The sequence below is a fragment of the Artemia franciscana genome, chromosome 6 (assembly GCF_032884065.1).
Source record: "Artemia franciscana chromosome 6, ASM3288406v1, whole genome shotgun sequence".
Lineage (NCBI taxonomy): Eukaryota > Metazoa > Arthropoda > Branchiopoda > Anostraca > Artemiidae > Artemia > Artemia franciscana.
The window spans coordinates 21,718,104-21,739,337 of NC_088868.1; the positions used below are offsets into that span (position 1 = coordinate 21,718,104).

The window sequence follows — 21,234 nt, forward strand, 5'->3', positions numbered from 1 at the left end:
TTTCAGAATCCAGGGATTTTTCCGTTTTGTATTTTTTTTTAATAAAAACCCAAGATAAAAGGTATTTTTTATCATATAGAGGGGTAATTGTCCCCATCCCAATTGATGCCCTTGGGTTGAACATGCTAAAGAAACTAATTAATCATGTCGAGAAGAGCCTATAAAGCAATTAAAACCGGCGATTTCAAAACACAAAAACGTGTTGAAGATGCTAAATTTTAATATCAGAGATTTTTTTGCTTATTTAGTAATTTTCATTTTCAAGAATCTAGTGATTTATTCTTCTAGTGGCAATCCTGGCAAGAGGTCTTCAAAGGTAAAGTGGATATATTTAGAGCGAAGGGTTTTGTAACGCACCTTTAACTCTCGGATTTTTAGAATGGGCTTTACACATTATATTCGAAAGGGTTAGGCCAATAAAGATAAATATACAAGTCTAGCAGGCACAAGAAGTCCCCACTGAGAATAAGCCCAGGTACAAAGATAAAGCGTTCGTAATTTTTCTCTTGTCTTGCTCTACGGAAATATAGAGATGTGAAATAGTTTCTTTTTTTTCTTTTATGAAGGTTTACCAATCAACTCGTCCCAATCCTAACATAATATGTTTCGATTTTTAACGTCCAGTATGGACATTCCCTTGTAAAAGCTGTGTGTTCTATTATTAGATGTTATTTTATGATGTTATTATTGTGATTGCCATAATTCAGGTCGCTTTGATCTTTCAAGCATCTCTTTTATTTCCGCTTGAATGCATAAACCCATGCAAAGTCGTAATACATAATAATTCAGAGGAAATCCGCAAATTATCCAGTTAATTATTGTCATCTTGACTTGTTACCATCATTTATGAAGCTAGGAATGGACTTGTGTTTCAAAAGCAGGTGTTTTCGCTTTTAGTCTTTAATGGATTGCCATCTGAAATACATTAGTTGTAGGTTTTTGAATTGTATATTTATTTTTGTTTAAGGTAAATATTGATCTCTTGTTTTTTTTGTTCTTTCTTTTTCTTTGGTAATTACATCGGGCCCGTTTTCTTAAATAAATTTAATGAGTGATTTCTATTCAAGAAGCTATGGGTAGGCGCCTTGTTCTTGAGGATCCTAAGACTCCTGCCTGTAGGGTAATCGGTTACTAAATAAATGTATTCTAAGGACAGAGAATTTTCTTGCTGTAGCATTCAAGGTCTTCCTACTTTTTGGCTTAATGATTGTATAAAATAGCTCCTTAGGATTTTTATGTTGGGACACCCATTACTCCGAAACGACTTGAATCTACTTCAGAATGATTCTGGCTACGCACTTGCACCCCACGGGCTAATTTTATTTTGTGTGTGATTGGTGCTACGCAGGACGTATTCAACTCTCGTAAACCTGGAAATATTATGTATCGTAAGCAGCGAACTTGGAAATTAAAATATATGCGTGAAAACCAAGTTGCTGCGCGCAATGCTGGACTGAATAGTGTGTTTGGGGAGCAGTCGGCCACCAAGTTGTCATAAAGCCCCCTAGGCTTTACGAGAAAGAAAAGTTAAAATGCAAATATGCTCAAACAATTATCATGTTTGATATCATTATAATTATCAGTAAAAATTATCGTTTTTAACTTTGAGCTGGTGTGTTTATCGGAGTCAAAGTAGCTCGTACCACACATCGAAGGCATAACTGTGCCTTCGATATATTTTTGCCACGGAGGCTTTTTTTAGAATGGATGGGTGGATTTTGTTTGTTTGCCAGGCATCCTCTTAACAACCCATAGTACCCGGGTGAAATTTCAAGACAACCATTGTAGTAGTAGTAGTAGACAGGTTTAATAGCAAAAACTGTTTAAAAGCAATTGTACACGGCATAGCAGTGCCTTCACTATATTTTTGCCACGTTGACTTTTTTTTTAGAATGGATGGGTGGATTTTTGTTTGTTTGCTAGGCATCCCCTTAACAACCCAAAGCCCCCGAGTGAAATTTCAAGACAGCCTTTGTACACGGAAAGATCATAGTGGAAGAGCTTACTCGAAATGATCATAATGAAAGGATCATATGTAATGCCACGAAGGACATGACACTAGTATTTTGTGGAGCAAAAGCTCTAAATAATGCAAATGGTCCTTTAATCCGAGGTACGTTTTATTTGCCGTCAACGCTGCTGCATTTACAAAGTCAAGATCGGCTCCCCTCTGATGTATTTTTCTGATAACTTCGTTTAGAAGGCGAGATCGTGCTTAAAAACTTGGAAGGGTTTTCTTTGAATCGGAAATATAAAGTTCTAGTAGTTTTTGAAGTGCCAAAAGTGATTAAAGGGCAATAACACCCTTCTCTTGTCCCTTTTTTGCAATAGTATAGTATAGTAGCATAGTATATTTGATATAAAAAAAAACCACAGGGCCATGGCCACAAAAACAACATACCAATAAAATTAACAACATACAAATATAATTAAAGAATTCTATAAACTTTTGATCAAAATGATTTAAGCACAGAAAACTATTCAAAAATACTATTTAATATTGAATGAGGAATATTTTCGATCAGCTAAGAAGTTCATGCCTCCGAAAATCAGTGACGCGTTGCGGAAAAGAGCTAAATCATGGAATGTGCCAAGTAATGAGGGGAGGTCAAAAACTGTACACTCACCTTGTAAAACAAGTAAAGCTCTTACTGGATGAAAAAAGAATCTAAGTATTGACTCTATGTAGAAACAGTAAGTCCAAGCTGCACTTAGTAGGAAAGATACTAGGATAGAGACGATATATGCCGCAGTGTATCAATAGTGGAAATACTTGTTAAGTGAGTCAAAATTGTGGCCAGATTACGGTCACAATTCTATCAATCTAAAATGTTGATATTGTTTTTTGGATGGAACTATTAAAAAGCTTATATCTGAAATACTATATCCGGTTGAAAGGTAAAAGACGGGTTAAAACGGCCTAATAAGTCGGTAATGTGGAGAGAAGTATGAGCACAAGCTATGTTAAAGAGCCTTTTTGAGTAGTAATTTTCGTTTTACTGTAATATGAGGAACAAGAATTCTTAGTAAGAACCCTGTTTTTTTGCCCAAGTCAGACGAAAACATAAATTTGAAAAATACAAAATACTTAATCCAGGTTCTTTTTCTTAAGAAAGGAAAAAAAAAAAGTTTTTTTCTGAAAGTAAGGAGCAACATTAAAACTTAAAATGAACAGAAATGATAACGTATATGAGGGAGTTCGCCCCCTTGTCAATACCTCGCCCTTTTCGCTAAAGCTTGAATTTTGTTCCAATTCTTTAAGAATGACCCCTGAATCACAAAGGCCGTTTAATTAGAATAAATAGCACTTTTGGAATTACTAAAAATACTTTAACCTAAAGAGCGAGGTATTCACGAGGGCAAACCCACTCATATACGTAATAATTTCTGTTTGTTTTAAATTTTAATGATACTCCTTACTTTCATTTGAAAAAACTGTTTTTTTTTTGTTTAATTTCTGATCGTTTTTAATGCTGGGAAATCTGGCAAAACCTTCATGGAAAATGCTCTTCCCCCATGAAAAATTCCTCCACGGAAAGATCTTCCCAGGTAAACCTGTCCCTCTGACCCCCACCAGAGAAAATCCCCCCCCCCAAAAAAAAACGTCTGTATACTTCCCAATAACCAATATTTTATGTAAGCAATAGGCAAAGTTCATAACTTGCAGCTCTTCCCCCGGGAAATGTGGGGGATAAAGTCGTCCTCAAATACATAGTTATTAGCTTTTTTCGACTATGCTGAACAAAATGGCTATCATAAAATTTTGATCCGGTGACTTTGGAAAAAAAGCGTTAAAGGGGGCCTAGTTGCCCTCCAATTTTTTGCTCACTTAAAAAGGGCACTAGAACTTTTAATTTCCGTTCGGATGAGCCCCCACGTAACATTCTAGGACCCCTTGTAGATATGGTAACCACTGAAAAAATACTACAAATACACAAATAAGCATGCATCCGTTATCTTTCTTCTGGCAAAAAATACAAAATTCAACATTTTTCCAGATATGAGCTTGAAATCACTACGGCAGTGTTCTCTGATACGCTGATTCTGATGGTGTGGTTTTCATTAAGATTTTATTTTTTCAAAAATAAGGCAAATTTTATCAGGCTCGTAACTTTCAATGAGCAGTACTTCGATTCTTTTGATGTATGTATTTGTATCAATATTTTGTTTTTTAAAGTTTCGGTTACTATTGAGCCGGGTCGCTCCTTACTTACATTTCGTTACCACGAACTGTTTGACAATAGAATATCCCAACTGTATTAGTTCATTAATATCTGAGACTCTGCGCTGGTGCAGGCTTGAAAGACTGTTGGCAATAGAAATATCAAGCCAGTTGGAAGGATCTGCGAGAGGGATAGTAAAACCATTGCACAGAATGGAAGAACTGAATATTTTATTAAACGAAAGAAATTCACATTTATCTGTGTTAAGATAAAGGGCTATCTACGAGAAAGAAGTAGTAACAAGAGAAGCCATATTAGAAAGACCAGTTTTAGTACGGCTTATAAGAAGCAGGTCATCAACATAGGCAAGATATGATACATCCGAAAAACAAGACTGATAAGGAGCTGAAATCTTAGCCAGAACAGAGGAAATGCATATGTCAAATAGGGAGGGAGATACAACTCCACCTTTCCTTAAACCTCTTAACTTTAATAATAGTTGTTAACACCAATTTAACCGAAGAAAAGAAGTAGAATGATAGTAATGAAAAAGGATTATAAACGAAAGATTAACATCATTAACATATCAAGAGCAAAGAGTTCATATGGCACTTTTGACAAGGTCGGAAGAGCCAAAAGCTTCTTCCCACTAAGTTTCATTACGATCCCTCCACTCTAAGCGTTTCCAAGATTTCTGATTTTCCCCTCCAACTCCCCCCCTTAGTGTCACCGGATCCAGTCGGGATTTAAAATAAGAACTCTGAGACACGAGGTCCTTCCAAATATCAAATTTCATTAAGATCCGATAACCCGTTCATAAGTTAAAAATTCCTCATTTTTTCTAAATGTTTCGGAATTAGCAGTCCTTCCACTCCCCTCGATGGTCAAATCGGGGAACTGACTATTTCTAATTTAATCTGGTCGGATACGCCTGCCAACATTCAGCGATCGCTATATTGGTCACGTATTTAGTTTCGGATCTTCTTCATATAAAATTGGTGCGGTCCGGGATTCGAACATGAGACCTCTCGCACCTTAAGTGAGAATCATATCCCTAGACCATAAGCCATACTTAAGAAGAATAATCATTTACTTTATCGGCAAATAAAATTCTTCTCAACTATCTTGTTCGCTCGCCCCCCCCCCAGATGGTCAAATCGGGGAAGAGACTATTTCTAATTTAATCTAGCCTGGTCCCTAATACGCCTGCCAATTTTCATCGTCCTAGCTTATCTGGAAGTGCCCAAACCAGTAAATACCCCCAACTCTCCCAAAGAGAGTGGATCCAGTCCAGTTATGTCAATAACGTATCTAGGACATGGGCTTATTCATCTCACCAAGTTTCATCCCGATCTCTACACTGAGCGTTTTTCAAGATTTTCGGTTTTCCCCTCCAACTCCCCCCAATGTCACCGGATCCGGTCAGAACTTAAAATCAGAGCTTTAACACACGAGGTCCTTCTAAATATCGAAACTCATCAAGATCTGATCACTCCTTCGTAAGTTAAAGATACATCATTTTTTCTAATTTTTCCGAATTAACCCCCCGCCCCAACTCCCCCAAAGACAGCCAATCTGGTCTGGTTATGTCAATCACGTATCTAGGACTTGTGCTTATTCTTCCCACCAAGTATCATCACGATCTCTCCACTCTAAGCGTTTTCCAAGATTTCCGGTTTCCTCCTCCAAGTCCCCCAATGTCACTGGATCTGGTCTGGATTTAAAATAAGAGCTCTGAGACACGAGTTCCTTCTAAATATTAAGTTTCATTAAGATCCAATCACCTGTTGGTAAGTTAAAAATACCTCATTTTTTCTAATTTTTCCGAATTACCGAATTTAGTGTTCTAACTCCCCTCAAAGAGAGCGGATCCGGTCCGGTTATGTCAATCCCTCACTTACATTGCCTCTCTCACTTACATTGTTAGTCACAAAGGGTAGAAATGCACGCTAACAGCCACAGAAAACTCTAGCATGCTAGATGTACAAACACATTTGGAAAAATAAGGTGGGAGGGGGCGATCTAATTAAAGGGAAATTCTAGAAATACCATCAAAATCACTTAATTTAAGTTTCTTAATTGTTTCAGCTACAGAAGAAAGAGATGTAGGAATAACAGAGGTGTAGGGGTAGAGGGGAGAGACACATAAAAATAGTAGAAAGGACACGACGTCTGGTGAGACTAGTTTTGCCGAAAATAACAGTTTTTGTCGAAACTGAGTTACAAACGCTATGTTGTGTAAAAAAAATTCTCTTTCGAATGGTCTAATTGACATTGCTGTAAGACGTCAGCGCTCTTGATGCAGAAGGTTCTGAAATACGAATGTCAGAATTTTCAAAATCGTTGTTTTTCGAATGTTAGAGAAACAGATTCGGAAACGCTATCTTGTGTAAAAAAAAAAATCTTTTTCGAATGGTCTAATTGGCATTGCTGTAAGTCGTCAGCGCTGATACACCCTTTGACAATCTATAAACATGTAGTGTGTTTTGATTCAGTTAGGATTCCCCAAACATTCCCTGAAAGCTTCATTTTAATACAACTAGCTTTAATAGTAGCAATAGTTTTATTTGTAGTTGTAGCATTAGTAGCAGTATGTACACAACACTTTTGCTTTTTCGACATCTCTCTCAATATGTGATGGAAGTTTCAACTTAATGCCATAAACAGTTCCTTGGTGATTGCTGATATGTCCTTTTGACATTTGCATTCACAGAGTTAAACATCCTCTCAATATTCCCTGAAATTTTCACCTTACTCTTAGCTTTAGTAGTAGTAGCAGTAGTTAGTAGTAGTATCATTCAAATATTTCGTTTCGTTATTTCAACATCCCCCACAACAAGCCCTATAAGTTTCAGCTTAATACCCCAGGCCTTTCCCAAGATACTGCTGATCTGCCTTTTTGATAAACTGCATGCACATTGTGTGATTTGATTTAGTTCAACTTCCCCCTCCAAATTCCCTGAAATTTTCACCGTCATACCCTTAACCTTAGTAGTAATAGTCACAGTAGTAGAAGCACGAGTATTAGTAATAGTAGTAGTAGTAGGACTAATAGTAGCACTAACAGCTGTAGCAGGAGTACTAGCCACATATTGACTTTCAGTCAGTTGGACACCCCCCCCCCTCATCCTGCTCTGGAATTTAAATTTAATGCTCTAAGCCGTTCCTAAGATATTGCTGATGCATCATTTTGACAATATGTATGCATATAGTGTGTTTTAATTTAACTTCCCTCTCAGCATTTCTTGAAATTTTTACCTTAAAACCCTTAGCCTTAGTAGTAGTTATAGTAGAAGTGGTAGTGCGACTATTAGTAGTAGTAGTAGTGGTAGTTGTTGCACTAATATTTGTAATCACATTAACAGTGTGCACATATTGCCTTTTGGTTAATTGACTATCCCTTTCATCAACCTCTGAAAATTCCAAATTAATAGCCTAAGCCATTCCGGAGATACGTCCTTTTGACAATCTACATGCATATGGCGTGTTTAGATTTAATACAACTTCGATAACCCGGATACCCATAATGGTTTTTGAGATACCTCTTATCCCACCTTCTAAGTTGAAACTCGGAGTCTTTTGCCACTTCCACAACGTCCGGTAAGTTTTAGCTCGATACCCAGAACCGTTCTTGAGATATTGAAGATAGCATATTTCAAAAGTTGAGTGTACACTTCTTTTGAAATACTCAGATACGTGTATAGTGTCAGGAGTATACCCTTGGGAAACTCCGAAAAGTCTTAGCCTAGCTAACGATCCCCAAGAGTTCGAAGCTGGCTTGACAACCAAGCACAAAGTGCCCACTTTTTCTGCTAAATTCTATCTGGGAACAAAAGGAAATTGGTGTAATTTAGGGCCATTGCTCCTGGGATTTTGGGGCTCTTGTCGACTCTTAAAGCGTATTGAATTTTTATTCAGCGGTATGGGATGTTACACAAGGATATGGGTGTAAAAAGGGGGACAGGAAAAGGACTGGCTTCCATTTATCTATACTTGTCTTTAAATCAGTTTCAGCTCTGGAAAGGGGCTCTAGAATTTTCAGTTTCCGATTGAGTGAGCCCCTTCGTAATTTTCCTAAGTTTCTATGACCACGCATTCCTTACGAATCAGAAAAAAAAACACTTTTTATTGTAAATAGCAGGCACACAGCTCTTTAATGATGCAGCCATAGCAAGTTGGCTTTGATTTGAATTTTGAAGTTTTTTCGTATTTAAATGAAATTGAAAGGTGGAAACTTTTGAAAATTGTGAAACACAGTTAAAATATTGTCACTAAGATGAATTCTGGCATGGGGGAGGGTTAGCTGGGAAGTTGTACATTTGGAATGTATGGAAAGAACCTTAGCTCTGATTTGAATGTAAAACCTCTACCAGAAGGGATTGTGCAATAAAAGCATGATCAGACCTCTGTAAGGTCGGAAGGGGATTGGCCTTAGTTCTCGTCATCAGAATATTTAACTAGGAGGTTGTTGTATCTCAACTGAATTTGGTGGAAAGTTAGAATAAGTGTCTTAGTTGTGCACGTTGGAAGCCCATATCTGATCCAATTTCCCTGCGTGAGGGTTCCCCAAATTCCTATTATCAAAACATCTAACCAAAGCAGCCGCTAGATTTCAATCCAACTTTGTGGGAAGTAACGACAAGTGTCCTGGATGGACTTTCCGACTGTCTAGACACAATCGGTTTTCCGCAAGGAGATGGTAGGAGATCCCTAATTCATGTCGTTTTAATACTACAAAAGAAGAAAAAAAATAACTAGGTCTAAACCAAACTTTGTGGGAAACAAGCGCTGTGTATTTCGTAGATCAAAACGTGACTTGACCTTTGTGGGAGGAAAGGAATCCCTAGATTCTTGTCAGGACAGTTAGTAGAAGATAAATGTTTCTTTTGAGGCGGGAGTTTGAACCCAATGTGATCTTTGTTTTCTTGGGGAGGGGTGCCTTTAAAACTCGTGAGATCTGTCAGATCAGTTAGTTGGATTCCCAATGGACCTAATAAGAACTGATAGCCGGGTGAAAAAAAGATAAGTTTTTTGGAGACCAGGAGTGACTCCCATCTTTTTAGAGGAAGAAAAGGGGAGGGTCATTATATTTTTTATCATTGATAAACTTATCGGAAAGAATTTTTGTATGTCAACCAGCCGTGATTCTTGGGGACCTGTACCCACTTTGTCTCTGTTGCCATCCTGACCTCCAATATAACAGGTCGTCAGATCTCGTCTGATCTTGGTGGGAAGCATGTTTAAGTATTCTGGTTGTTTGTTTTGGTAGATTGTATCATATCCCGCCTATTTGTGGGAAGCAGGGTCCTATATTCTAGATATCAGGAAATTTACTGTGACATTTTGTTAGAATAGTCCAATCTCAATCAAAATTTGGTGGGAAGTAGAAGTAAGTGTCGTAGTTCTGGCTTTTTATGGCACTTGGTATTTACCAAGTGATACAGCGATCGCAATTTCTGTCTGTCTGTCTGTCGGTCCCGGTTTTGCTAGTTTGGGCACTTCCAGATAAGCTAGGACGATGAAATTTGGTAGGCATATCAGGGACCAAGATTAAATTAGAAATAGTCGTCTACCCGATTCAACCATCTGGGGGGGGGGTGGAGAGGACGGTAAATTCGGAGAAATTTGAAAAAATGAAGTATTTTTAACTTACGAACGGGTGATCGGATCTTATTGAAATTTCATATTTAGAAGGAAATCTTGTCTCAGAGCTCTTATTTTAAATCCCGACCAGATCCGGTGAAAATGGGGGGAGTTGGAGGGGGACGCCGGAAATCTTGGGAAACACTTAGAGTGGAGAGATCTGGATGAAACATGGTTAGAAAAATACGCACGAATCCTAGATATGTGATTGACATAATCGGAACGGACCCGCTCTCTTTTTTTGGAGTTGAGGGGGGCAAAATTTGGTAATTCGGAAAAATTAGAAAAAAGGGGAATTTTTTAACTTACGAACAGATGATTGGATCTTAGTGAAATTTGATATTTAGAGGGACCTCGTATCTCAGAGCTCTTACTTTAAATCCTGATCGGATCCGGTGACATTGGGGGGAGTTGGAAGAGAAAACCGGAAATCTTGGTAAACGCTCAGAGTAGAGAGATCGTGATGATGCCTGGTGGGGAGAGTAAGCATAAGTCCTAAATACTTCATTGACATAACCTGACCGGATTGGCTATCTTTGGGGGGAGTTGGGGGGATTAAATTGGAAAAATTAGAAAAAATGAAGTATTTTTAAATTAAAAACAGGTGATCAGATCTTAATGAAATTTATATTTAGAAGGATGTTGTGTCTTAGAGCGGTTATTTTAAATTGTGACCGGATCTGGTGACATTGAGGGGATTTGGAGGGGCAAATCGAAAATATTGGAAAACGCTTAGAGTGTAGAGACTGGGATTAAACTTGGTGGGAAAAAGAAGCACATGTCCTAGATACTTTATTGACATAACTGGAGTGGACCCGCTCTCTTGGGGTGGTTGGGGGTGGTGTAATTTGGAAAAATCAGAAAAAATGAGGTATTTTTAACTTGCGGACAGGTGATCGGATCTTAATGAAATTTGTTATTTAGAAGGAGCTTGTGTCTCAGAGCTCTTAGTCTAAATTCCAACTGGATCTGGTAAGAATTTTTTTTTGGGGGGGACCGGAAATCTTGGATAACGCTTAGAGTGGAGAAATTGGGATGGAACTTGGTGGGAAGAATAAGCACAAGTCCTAGATACGTTATTGATATAACCGGACCGGATCCGATCTCCTTGAGGGAGTCGAGGGGGGGGGTCAATTTAGAAAAATTAGAAAAAAGAGGTATTTTTAACTTACGAACGGTTTATAGGATCTTCATGGAATTTGATATTTGGAAGGATCTCATATCTCAGAGCTCTTATTTTAAATCCCGATCGTATCCGGTGACACTGGGGGTAATTGGAGGGGGGAAACCGGAAATCTTGGGAAAAGCTTAGAGTGGGGAGATCGGGATGAAACTTGGTGGGAAGAATAAGTACAAGTCATGTGTACGTAATTGAAATAACTGTACCGGATTGAGGGAGGGAGGCGGGGGGATATCCAGTGCTTTGACGATTTCGGTGCTTCTGGACTTGCTAGGACGATTTGACCATCTGGAGGAGGCTGGAGGGACGAAAAATCATGAAAATGGAGGCATATTTATCTTACGAATGGGTGATCGGATTTTAATGAAACTTGATATATAGAAAGATTTCATGTCTCAGATGCTCTATTTTCAATTCGGGACATAGGGGGTGGAGGGGAGAAAGGGAAACCTTTGAAATCGAAAATCTTCGTAAACTCTTAAGAGTGGAGAGATCGAGATGAAACTTGATGGGAAGAATGGGCACAAGTTATAGATACGTGATTGACATAAGCAAAACGGATTCGATATCTTTGGGGGAATTGGAGGGATTTCTAGTGCTTTCGCGAGTTCGGTGCTTCTTGAGACCTAGGAGGATGAAATCGATAACTCTAGTACCGAGTCTAATTTTAGGTTCCGACCTCGTCACAATTGCCATATGAGCTCTTGGCTCTTGTTGTAATTCGTAGTGGAATCAACTTATGCAGGGTAATGTGATCCTCATATTCTTGTCGTCATAACATTTGCCAGAAGGGGTTGTTGGATCTTAACCATACTTCGTGGGAACTAAGAGCTATTGTCCCAGTTATGTTCTTTTTGAGCGTCGAAACTCGGAATCTTAACGACTAATAAATAGGAAAAAAAGCTTTTTCTACTGAAAGTAAGGAGAGACATTAAAGCATAGAACGAACAGAAATTATTCCGTATATGAGCGGGGCTTCATTCTCCTCAATACCCTGCTCTTCACGCTGAAGTTTTTAAGAACTTTCAAAAAAGGTTCCTATCCTAATTATTCGGCCATTGTGTTTCAGAAATTGTTCTTAAAAAATTGAGAAAAATATCGAACCTTCGCCTAAAGAGCGGAGTGTTAAGGAGGGGAAGCCCCCCACATATACGGAATAGTTTCTGTCCATTTTAAGCTTTGATGTTGCTCCTTACTTTCAGTAGAAAAAACCTTGTTTCTTGTTTAATCTCTTGTCGTTTTCCAAATAATCCCAGGACATCCCCCCTCCGTGAAAAATCTCGTCATAAAAATTATGCCATAGAAGGTTCTTCTCACGTAAAATTACTCCATCGGGAAATTACCCCTGGACAATTTCATCCTCGCTGCGAATTCCCCTCCACTCCCCAGAAAACTTCTTGGTTACCATTCCGCCAAAAAATACTTCTTAGCATACTTTCATTTGAACAAATGCATGTTTTATTTAATTTTTGATGCTTTTAAGGTCACGGGGGAATCCCCTCTGCATGGAAATTATTTCGTTGTAATCGCCTCCCCCAATGGAGAGTTTTTTCCGCAGAAAATGTCCCAATGGAGAATTTTATGTGGTGATATTTCCCCGTGGTGAATTTCTCCCGTGGGTATTCCCTCCCCCACATAAAAATCACCCCAAAAAGTCCAACTTCACTGAAAATTCCCCCTGGATAGGTCTTCCAAAGCATCTTCACATGTAAAATGGGGTTGCCATTGAGAAAGTAAGACAAATTCAAAACGAATTCTGACAAATTCCCTCCGTGTAAAATTTCTGCTGGAAAGTTCACCCTTGGAAACTTCCATACCAAAGGAAAATTCTCCCCTTAGAAAATCCCTTCTCTCCTGAAAATGCCAGTACACGTTTCTATAACAAATACTATATGTAAACAGTAGGCAAATTTCATAACTTGCAGCCTTTCCTTCAGAGGTTCTGGGTGGTCATGTCATTTCCAAAGACATAGTCATTATACCTTTCACCTGTACTGAATAAAATGGCTATTTCAAAATTTTGACCAGACGTTTTTTGTGAAAAAAGGAATTGGGAGGGGGACTAGCTTATCTTCAATATTTTTGATCACTTAAAAAGGACATTAAAACATTAAGCTTTCGTTCGAGCGAGCCCTATCCAGATATTATACCACTATAACCATTGGTTTGGTACGATCAGAATGCCTTGGGGAAGTTTGACTCTTTCTCTTAACTCTGCTTTTTAAAACAGTAAAAAACATTAGCGTAAAGAGCGGGGTGTTGATGAGGAAGTAGCCCCGTTCAGATACAAAGTAATTTCTGTTCGTTTTAAGTTTTAATGCTGCTCCTTACTTTCCGTTAAAAAGCTTTTTTTTATTTAATTTCTGAACGTTTTTGAATCAATGCATGTTTTGATTTTGGCTCTCCGCAGATGAATAATTAAAACAAAATTTGCATATTTATTTTTTTGGCTAAATGGCTTTCTCATAGTTTTGATCAAATGATTTTGAGATAAAAGGAGTGGGGGAGGAGGTCTAGTTGTCCTCCTATTTTTTGGTTCCTTAAAAAGGCAACTAGAACTTTTAATTTTTTACCAATGCTTTTATTAGTAAAAGATATAGGTAACCTATTAATTAGCTTACGTAACCAAAATCACACCATATGAGCTCTTGGCTCTTAGCTCTTCTTGCCTCGTCACAAGTACCATATGAGCTCTTAGCTCTTGTTTTCATCTCCCTTCGTCATATGCTTTCAGACAGTGATACGGTTGGTTATATGCCCTCTTAAGGAATAAGAATAGCGGCTAAGGCTGTCGAGAAATTTGGATTACAGGAACGGAATGCTTTACTTGTGGAAAAGATAAAGAGACCAAAGCTTGATCCTTCTGTGCAAGAAAACTTTCTGCAGGAAAGTCATTGTCGCCGTCTGCATTAAAAATCCACACCTTATAGGTGTGGATTAATACCCTTATTAGGGTATATATATCCTAAAAAACGGGAGCTCAAATATTTGTCACCGTCTGACGCTACCTTTGAGTGCTATGTTATGAGCGTTTAACTCAAAATTGACATTTTTTTACGCGTGAACCGACCGAAGTAACAGTTTCTAGATCCTATAGATGCTCGACTGGACTTTCCAGGATGGTGAGGTTAGGTCAGTTGTTTCCATCCTTAAGGTATTCTCAGATCATGTGGCCCCTTGGTAATGGTCGAGAAAGCGGCTCACTGAAAAGTGCTCGTGTCGGGAAGTAGACCATGTGATTTACTTTGTTGATGTGGTGGAAAATATTTTGATGCTTGATTTATGCTCTATAATTTATATTTCTAGTTTTGTAATTTTGAAGGTTTCTTCCATCTATAATTAGACTCAGATAGAAAAATTTGACATGCTAAGCTAGCATATTTTAAAGCTTGTTTTTTAATAAGTACATTGCACGAAATAGATAGCATTTGCTATTAGAAGTAATCATAGTGTAACTTTCCGTAACTTGTCGACTACTTGAACAGTTGAGCGATTTCTTTTACGAATGAAAATAACGAAATTGCAAGTTTCAAGGTCATTAGTATTGCGGGGAACCCTTAATCAGTGATACCGATTGCTATAGGCTGCGCGGTCATTGTTGAAACTTTTCGCCTGGATTGACTAGTCCCTGGATTTTTCTGAAAAGTGCACACGTAGAATATTTCACCCACCTAAAATCCACAGTGCCACCCTTCATGTTGACAATCTTGCGAATGTTCTGAGTGAAGAAAATTTAGTCCCCTAAGGAGCCCTCCTGTGCTAACGCCTCTGATCTATAGCTCAATTAGTAAATATGATACTTTTTTAGGATTTGGAAATGCCCGACAAAGCTTTGGCAGACTATCAAACAGATGTACAGACAGTGTCATTTCAGATTGGAGGGAAAAGGCCAAGGGGTTTTGTTTTCACCGCTGAAAAGGCAGATTTTAGTGACTTAAGTCTGCATTCTGAGCTTAACTTTGAAGGGCTTCAGCCAAAAGAACGGATGGTGATCCTAGAAGTAGCCAGACAAGATGCTGAATTTTGGGCGCATTTACATAAAAGCAGCCAACCAAGGTATGTTTCATTAATCTATTATGACTGCTTTTGTTTTTGAAACATTTCTCAATATTACCTTTAGACATTCAATAAACATGAAAATTCATTTAAGTATTAACAAAATGAATAAGTTTATTATAGATAGGGACGAAGACCACATTGCCTTTTCATTACAAACATCTTTAACAATTTTTTTTATATTTTCATTTTAGTTTTTATTGGTCGTATGTTGTTTTAAGTTTTTCTTCTTCTATATATTTATGTTTTGCTGAGGACGACCCTTGGATATAGGACCAAAAGATTCATTCAGATTAGATCTCTAATGTCTTATGAAAATAATTCCTCTTGTTCTTCTTGCTTTTCAAGTTTATTTTTAGTATATTTGTATTTTTTTTTGTTTTTATTTGTTTGTATGTCAAAAAGAGGGAAGGAGGAATGGTTCTGAGCCACCCCCCCCCCAAAAAAAAAATATCCAAAAAATAAGTAATGTTTGAATATAAAGAATAGTTGACTAATAACCCTTGGAATTTTTCCAGCTAAAAAAAAAAATTGCGTTTATGCATGACGATTATGATCTTGGAAATCTCTTTGCCACCTAGGCCACCTTGACCCCCTTTTATTTGTTGAAGATTTTAAACTAAGCCTTACATTCTCTGGACACTCGACTACACTTGACACTCACTGTACACAGGAAGCTTATAATACCAGGAATGCCGAATCAAACAGTTCGTGGTGACGAACTGTAAGTAAACAGCGACCCGGCGAAACAGTAATCGAAACTTTCAAAAGCGGAATTTTGGTACCTATAGACATATCAAAAGAATCGGCTTATTATGCTGATTTTGAATATATAACTTTCATTAAGCTAGTCTTACTGATTAGAGGCTACAACCCTGAGAAAATTTGCCTGATTTTCGAAAAAAAGGGGGAAAATCCCCTAAAAGTATTAGAATCTTAATGAAAATCACACCCTCAGATTCAACGTAACAGAAAACCCTGCTGTAGTGGCTTCGAGCTACTATCTGCAAAAATGTGAAATTTTGTATTTTTTGCCAGAAAAAAAAATCACGGATGTGTATTTGTGTGTGTATTTATTTTTGGTTTGTTTGTTTTTTCAGGAGTGATCGTATCGACCTAGTGGTCCTAGGATATCGTGAGAGGGCTCATTCGAACGGAAATTAAAAGTTCTTGTGCTCTTTTTAAGTGGCCAAATATATTGGAGGGCAGTATGGCCCCCTCCCCAACCCTTTTTTTCCCAAAGTAGCCCGATAAAATTTTTGAAATAGCCATTTGGCTCGTAATAGTTAAAAGGCCCAATAACTATGTCCTTGAATATACCATGACCCTCCCCCCAGCCTTCTTTAAGTCATAAATTGCGACAAGCTTGAAAGCTTACCGTATTTGGTATTAATAAATAAATAAATAAAATTTGCCTATTTTTTACACATAGTATTTGTCACTGCGATGTATGTATACATTTCTGGGTCGGGGAGGGGTTTTTTGCTGAGGGTTTTTCCAAGGGGGAATTTTCCATGAGGAGGAAAGTTTCCAGGGGGTGAATTTATCAGGGGAAATTTTACACTGGGGAATCTTCCAGAATTCCTATACGAAATTCTTTTTAAATGTTTGTCTTTCTCTTTTCCGTTCCAATTTTACGCGTGGAGTTGTTAAGTGTAATTATCCGGGGTGAATTTTCGCCAGGATTGGATTGTCTAGAGGATATTTCTGTGGGGAGGTGGATATCTCAGTGGAGGATGGGCCAGATGTCTTGGAATTACTTAAAACGCTCAGAAACTAAATAAAAAAAACAAGTTTTTTTCAGCTGAAAGTAAGGAGAAACATTAAAACTTAAAACGAACACAAATTATTACGCATATGAGGGGGTTGCCGCCTCCTCACGACCCCACTCCTCACGCTAAGTTTGAATTGTGCTCTAATTCTTTAAGAACGACTCCTGAAACACAAGGGTCATTTAATTAGAACAATAGGAAGCTTTTTCAAAAGCACTGAAAAACTTTAGTGTAAAGAGAGAGGTGTTGAGGAGGGGACAATCCCCTTCATACACCTAAGAATTTCGGGGCGTTTTGAGCTTTAATGTTAATCCTTACTTTCAGTTGTAAAAACTTGTTTTTTTTAATTTAATCTACTTAGTAAGTCACAAATAATACATTTCAAGTGGCATGGCGCGGTGTATCTCAAAGCTTAGATTCTCCCTGGTTTTGCAGCAACTCTGATAGAAAAATTACTTAATTTTGAGTAATCATCTTTTTAATTTGATTTTAATGAACTCGAGTTTGTTGGCCTCAAAAATGAGTAAAATTTAGTTGTTTAGACAATAATTCCAATGCAAAATCCTATGTTAAACCCAAAAATTTGATCAGATCAAACAGTTCGTGGTAACGAACTGTAGTAAGGAGCGACCCGGCTCAATAGTAACCGAAACTCTATAAAAAAATTGAAGTTTGATACCAATAGTTACATCAAAAGAATCACATTTTAATGCTGATTTTAAATATATAAGTTTCATCAAGATTAGTTTTACCCATCAAAAACTACAAGCCTGAGAAAATTTGCCTCATTTTCGAAAATAGGGGGAAACACCCCCTAAAGGTCATACAATCTTAACGAAAATCACACTATCAGATTCAGTGTATCAGAGAACCTTATTGTAGAAGTTTCAAGCTCCTATCTATAAAAATGTGGAATTTCGCATTTTTTGCCAGAATACAGATCACGGATGCGTGTTTATTTGTTTTTTTGTTAGTTTTTTTTCCCAGGGGTGATCGTATCGACCCAGTGGTCCTAGAATCTTGCGAGAGGGCTCATTCTAACGAAATTTCTAGTGCCCTTTTTAAGTGAACAAAAAATTGGAGGGAACCTAGGCCCCTCCCACGCTAATTATTTTCCCAAAGTCACCGGATCAAAATTCTGAGATAGCCATTTTATTCAGCGTAGTCAAAAATTCTTATAACTATGTCTTTGGGGACGACTTACTCCCCCACAGTCCCCGCGGGAGGGGCCACAAGTTGAAAACTTTGACCAGTTCTTACATATAGTAATGGTTATTTGGAAGTGTACATACGTTTCCTGGGGGATTTGTAGGTTGTGGGGGGGGGGGCTTAGAAGAGGGGAATCTGTTGGGGGAACTTTCCTTGGAGGTACTTGTCATTGGGAAAGAATAGCTTCATGAAGGGAGCGCTGGATTTTCTGCATTATTAAAAAAAAATGGAAAAAATAAATATGAAAAAGTTGATTCAACTGAAAGTAAGAAGAAGCATTAAAACTTAAAACGAAGAGAAATTATTACGCATATGATGGGCTCACCTCCTACTAATACCTTGCTCTTTACGCTAAAGCATTTTTAGTAATTTCAACTATTTATTCTACGGCTTTTGTGATTCAGGGGTCATTCTTAAGATATTAGGACAAAATTTAAGCTTTAGTGTCAAGAGCGAGGTACTGACGAGGGGGGGGACCCCTTCATATACGTAATAAAAACATGAGAATACAGAAGTTCGTTACGTAAGCTAATTTGTAAATTACGTATATCTTTTACCAATAAAAACATTCGTAAAAAAATAAAAGTTCTAGTTGCCTTTTTAATTAACCAAAAAATCGGACGGCAACTAGGCCTCCTCCCCCGCTCCTTTTTTTCTCAAAATCATTCGATCAAAACTATGAGAAAGCCAATTAGCCAAAAAAAAAATATGCAAATTTCTTTTTAATTACTCATCTGTGGAGAGCCAAAATCAAAACATGCATTGATTCAAAAACATTCAGAAATTAAATATAAAAAAAAAGTTTTTTTAACGGAAAGTAAGGAGCGACATTAAAACTTAAAACGAACAGAAATTACTTCATTGAAAGAGTCAAACTTTAGCATAAAGAGCGGGGCGTTGATAAGGAAGCAGCCCCTTTCACATACGAAGTAATTTCTGTTCGTTTTAAGTTTTAATGTCGCTCCTTTCTTTCCGTTAAAAAAATTTTTTTTTTTTGTTTAATTTATTCCAGCAACCACAGTTTTTGTTTAATAACTGTAAGTTTTCTAAAACACAGGAAATACCACTAAAAAACTTCAAAAATTATGAGAAAAGCATAGATAATAGAGAGAAACCAATTACATTTTTAAACATAGTAATAAAAACTGTACTAAAAATAACTTCTTGTCAGCAAACTTTTATTAATAAAGAACACTGAAATTTGGCCATATTTGAAACCATGCCTGTAAAAAATAAAATTATGCAAAAAATAACTGTGTAAAAAGAAAAAGAAAATTGCGTTAAAAATGAATTAAAAATTTCATAAAAAATAATTTCATAATAAATATGTAATAATGGAATAAATCTGTAAAATAAGCATAAACATAACTTATTAAAATACAAGTAGGGTAAGAAACCATACTTGTAAAGAAATCAAATAATTTTTTTTTAGTAAACTGCAGCGATGAAGAAATAAAAGGTGTTGGAATAAGTCTAAAACTTATTCAAAACTTTTAAGCAAACTATTAATTTGTGCGTAGGTTTTTCTTAAGAAATACAAAAAATACAAGGGGTCAGAATAAATTTAAAACTTATTCAAAGCTTGTAAGCAAACTACTAATTTGTGCGTAGGTTTTTCTTAAGAAATACAAGGGGTCGGAATAAATTTAAAAATTATTCAAAGCTTGTAAGCAAACTACTAATTTGTGCGTAGGTTTTTCTTAAGAAATAAAAGAAATACAAGGGGTCGGAATAAATTTAAAACTTATTCAAAGCTTGTAAGCAAACTACTAATTTGTGCGTAGGTTTTTCTTAAGAAATACAAGAAATGCAAGCGGTCGGAATAAATTTAAAAATTATTCAAAGCTTGTAAGCAAACTACTAATTTGTGCGTAGGTTTTTCTTAAGAAATACAAGAAATACAAGGGGTCGGAATAAATTTATAACTTATTCAAAGCTTGTAAGCAAACTACTAATTTGTGCGTAGGTTTTTCTTAAGAAATACAGGAAATACAAGGGGTCGGAATAAATTTAAAACTTATTCAAAGCTTGTAAGCAAACTACTAATTTGTGCGTAGGTTTTTCTTAAGAAATACAAGAAATACAAGGGGTCGGAATAAATTTAAAAATTATTCAAAGCTTGTAAGCAAACTACTAATTTGTGCGTAGGTTTTTCTTAAGAAATACAAGGGGTCGGAATAAATTTAAAACTTATTCAAAGCTTGTAAGCAAACTACTAATTTGTGCGTAGGTTTTTCTTAAGAAATACAAGAAATACAAGGGGTCGGAATAAATTTAAAACTTATTCAAAGCTTGTAAGCAAACTACTAATTTGTGCGTAGGTTTTTCTTAAGAAATACAAGGGGTCGGAATAAATTTAAAAATTATTCAAAGCTTGTGAGCAAACTACTAATTTGTGCGTAGGTTTTTCTTAAGAAATACAAGAAATACAAGGGGTCGGAATAAATTTAAAACTTATTCAAAGCTTGTAAGCAAACTACTAATTTGTGCGTAGGTTTTTCTTAAGAAATACAAGGGGTCGGAATAAATTTAAAACTTATTCAATGCTTGTAAGCAAACTACTAATTTGTGCGTAGGTATTTCTTGATTTGACTGCTGTGACATTGCACAACTGCTGAAGGTACGTTTTCATTGGCAAACTGACAGTATACAATCGCTCTCATCAATTAATATCTGCAATCTGTTCTAGTTCTTAATTGTTCTTATACACGCAAAACTTGTGTGAGTTTTGTGTGGTTTGTGAAGTCTTTGACTCCTTCTGTATATAATGGGGTAACGGTAATATGATACTAAAACATTGATTGGTTGTTTATTTAACAATTTTAGAGTAAACCTCCGTAAAACGTCTTCTTAATTACGTTGTTGGAGGGTCACTAAATATATTTTGCAGTCTTTTGAATATTTGTCATGAAATAAGGAGTACTAGAGAATGATGTGAGCAGAACCTCATGTTGGTAAAAAAAAAAAAAAAAAAAAAAAAAAAAAAAAAAAACAAGACCCGCATATAAAATGAGATTTTGCTAATACCGGGATTTAGCTAGCGCTAGTTTCGTGAACAAGTCTAAACCAAATCCGTTCACTATAGAGATTTACCTGGCGTTCAGAACTAGATTGAGTCAAAACCTGAAATTCAGTCAATTTGAACTTATTTAAGTGAACTAATCAAAAATGTTCATAAAATTTACTACGCTAGTGCCCAAATAGAAAAAAA

The 21,234-nt window shown here is 36.8% G+C and overlaps 1 protein-coding gene across 3 annotated transcripts in view; it reads left to right on the plus strand.

Moving 5' to 3' along the window:
* The window catches only part of LOC136028184 (uncharacterized), a 155,612-nt gene that overhangs the window by 48,082 nt on the left and 86,296 nt on the right, over positions 1–21,234 (plus strand). Inside the window, exons 1-2 of one of the 3 annotated variants that reach the window (XM_065705887.1) lie at positions 814–931; positions 14,795–15,042. In XM_065705887.1, coding sequence (XP_065561959.1) covers positions 14,804–15,042 — 239 coding nt within the window. In that variant the 5' untranslated portion in view covers positions 814–931; positions 14,795–14,803. Of the gene's footprint in view, positions 1–813; positions 968–14,794; positions 15,043–21,234 lie in introns of those variants that run through there. The other 2 variants (XM_065705886.1, XM_065705885.1) reach the window with 2 other exon arrangements.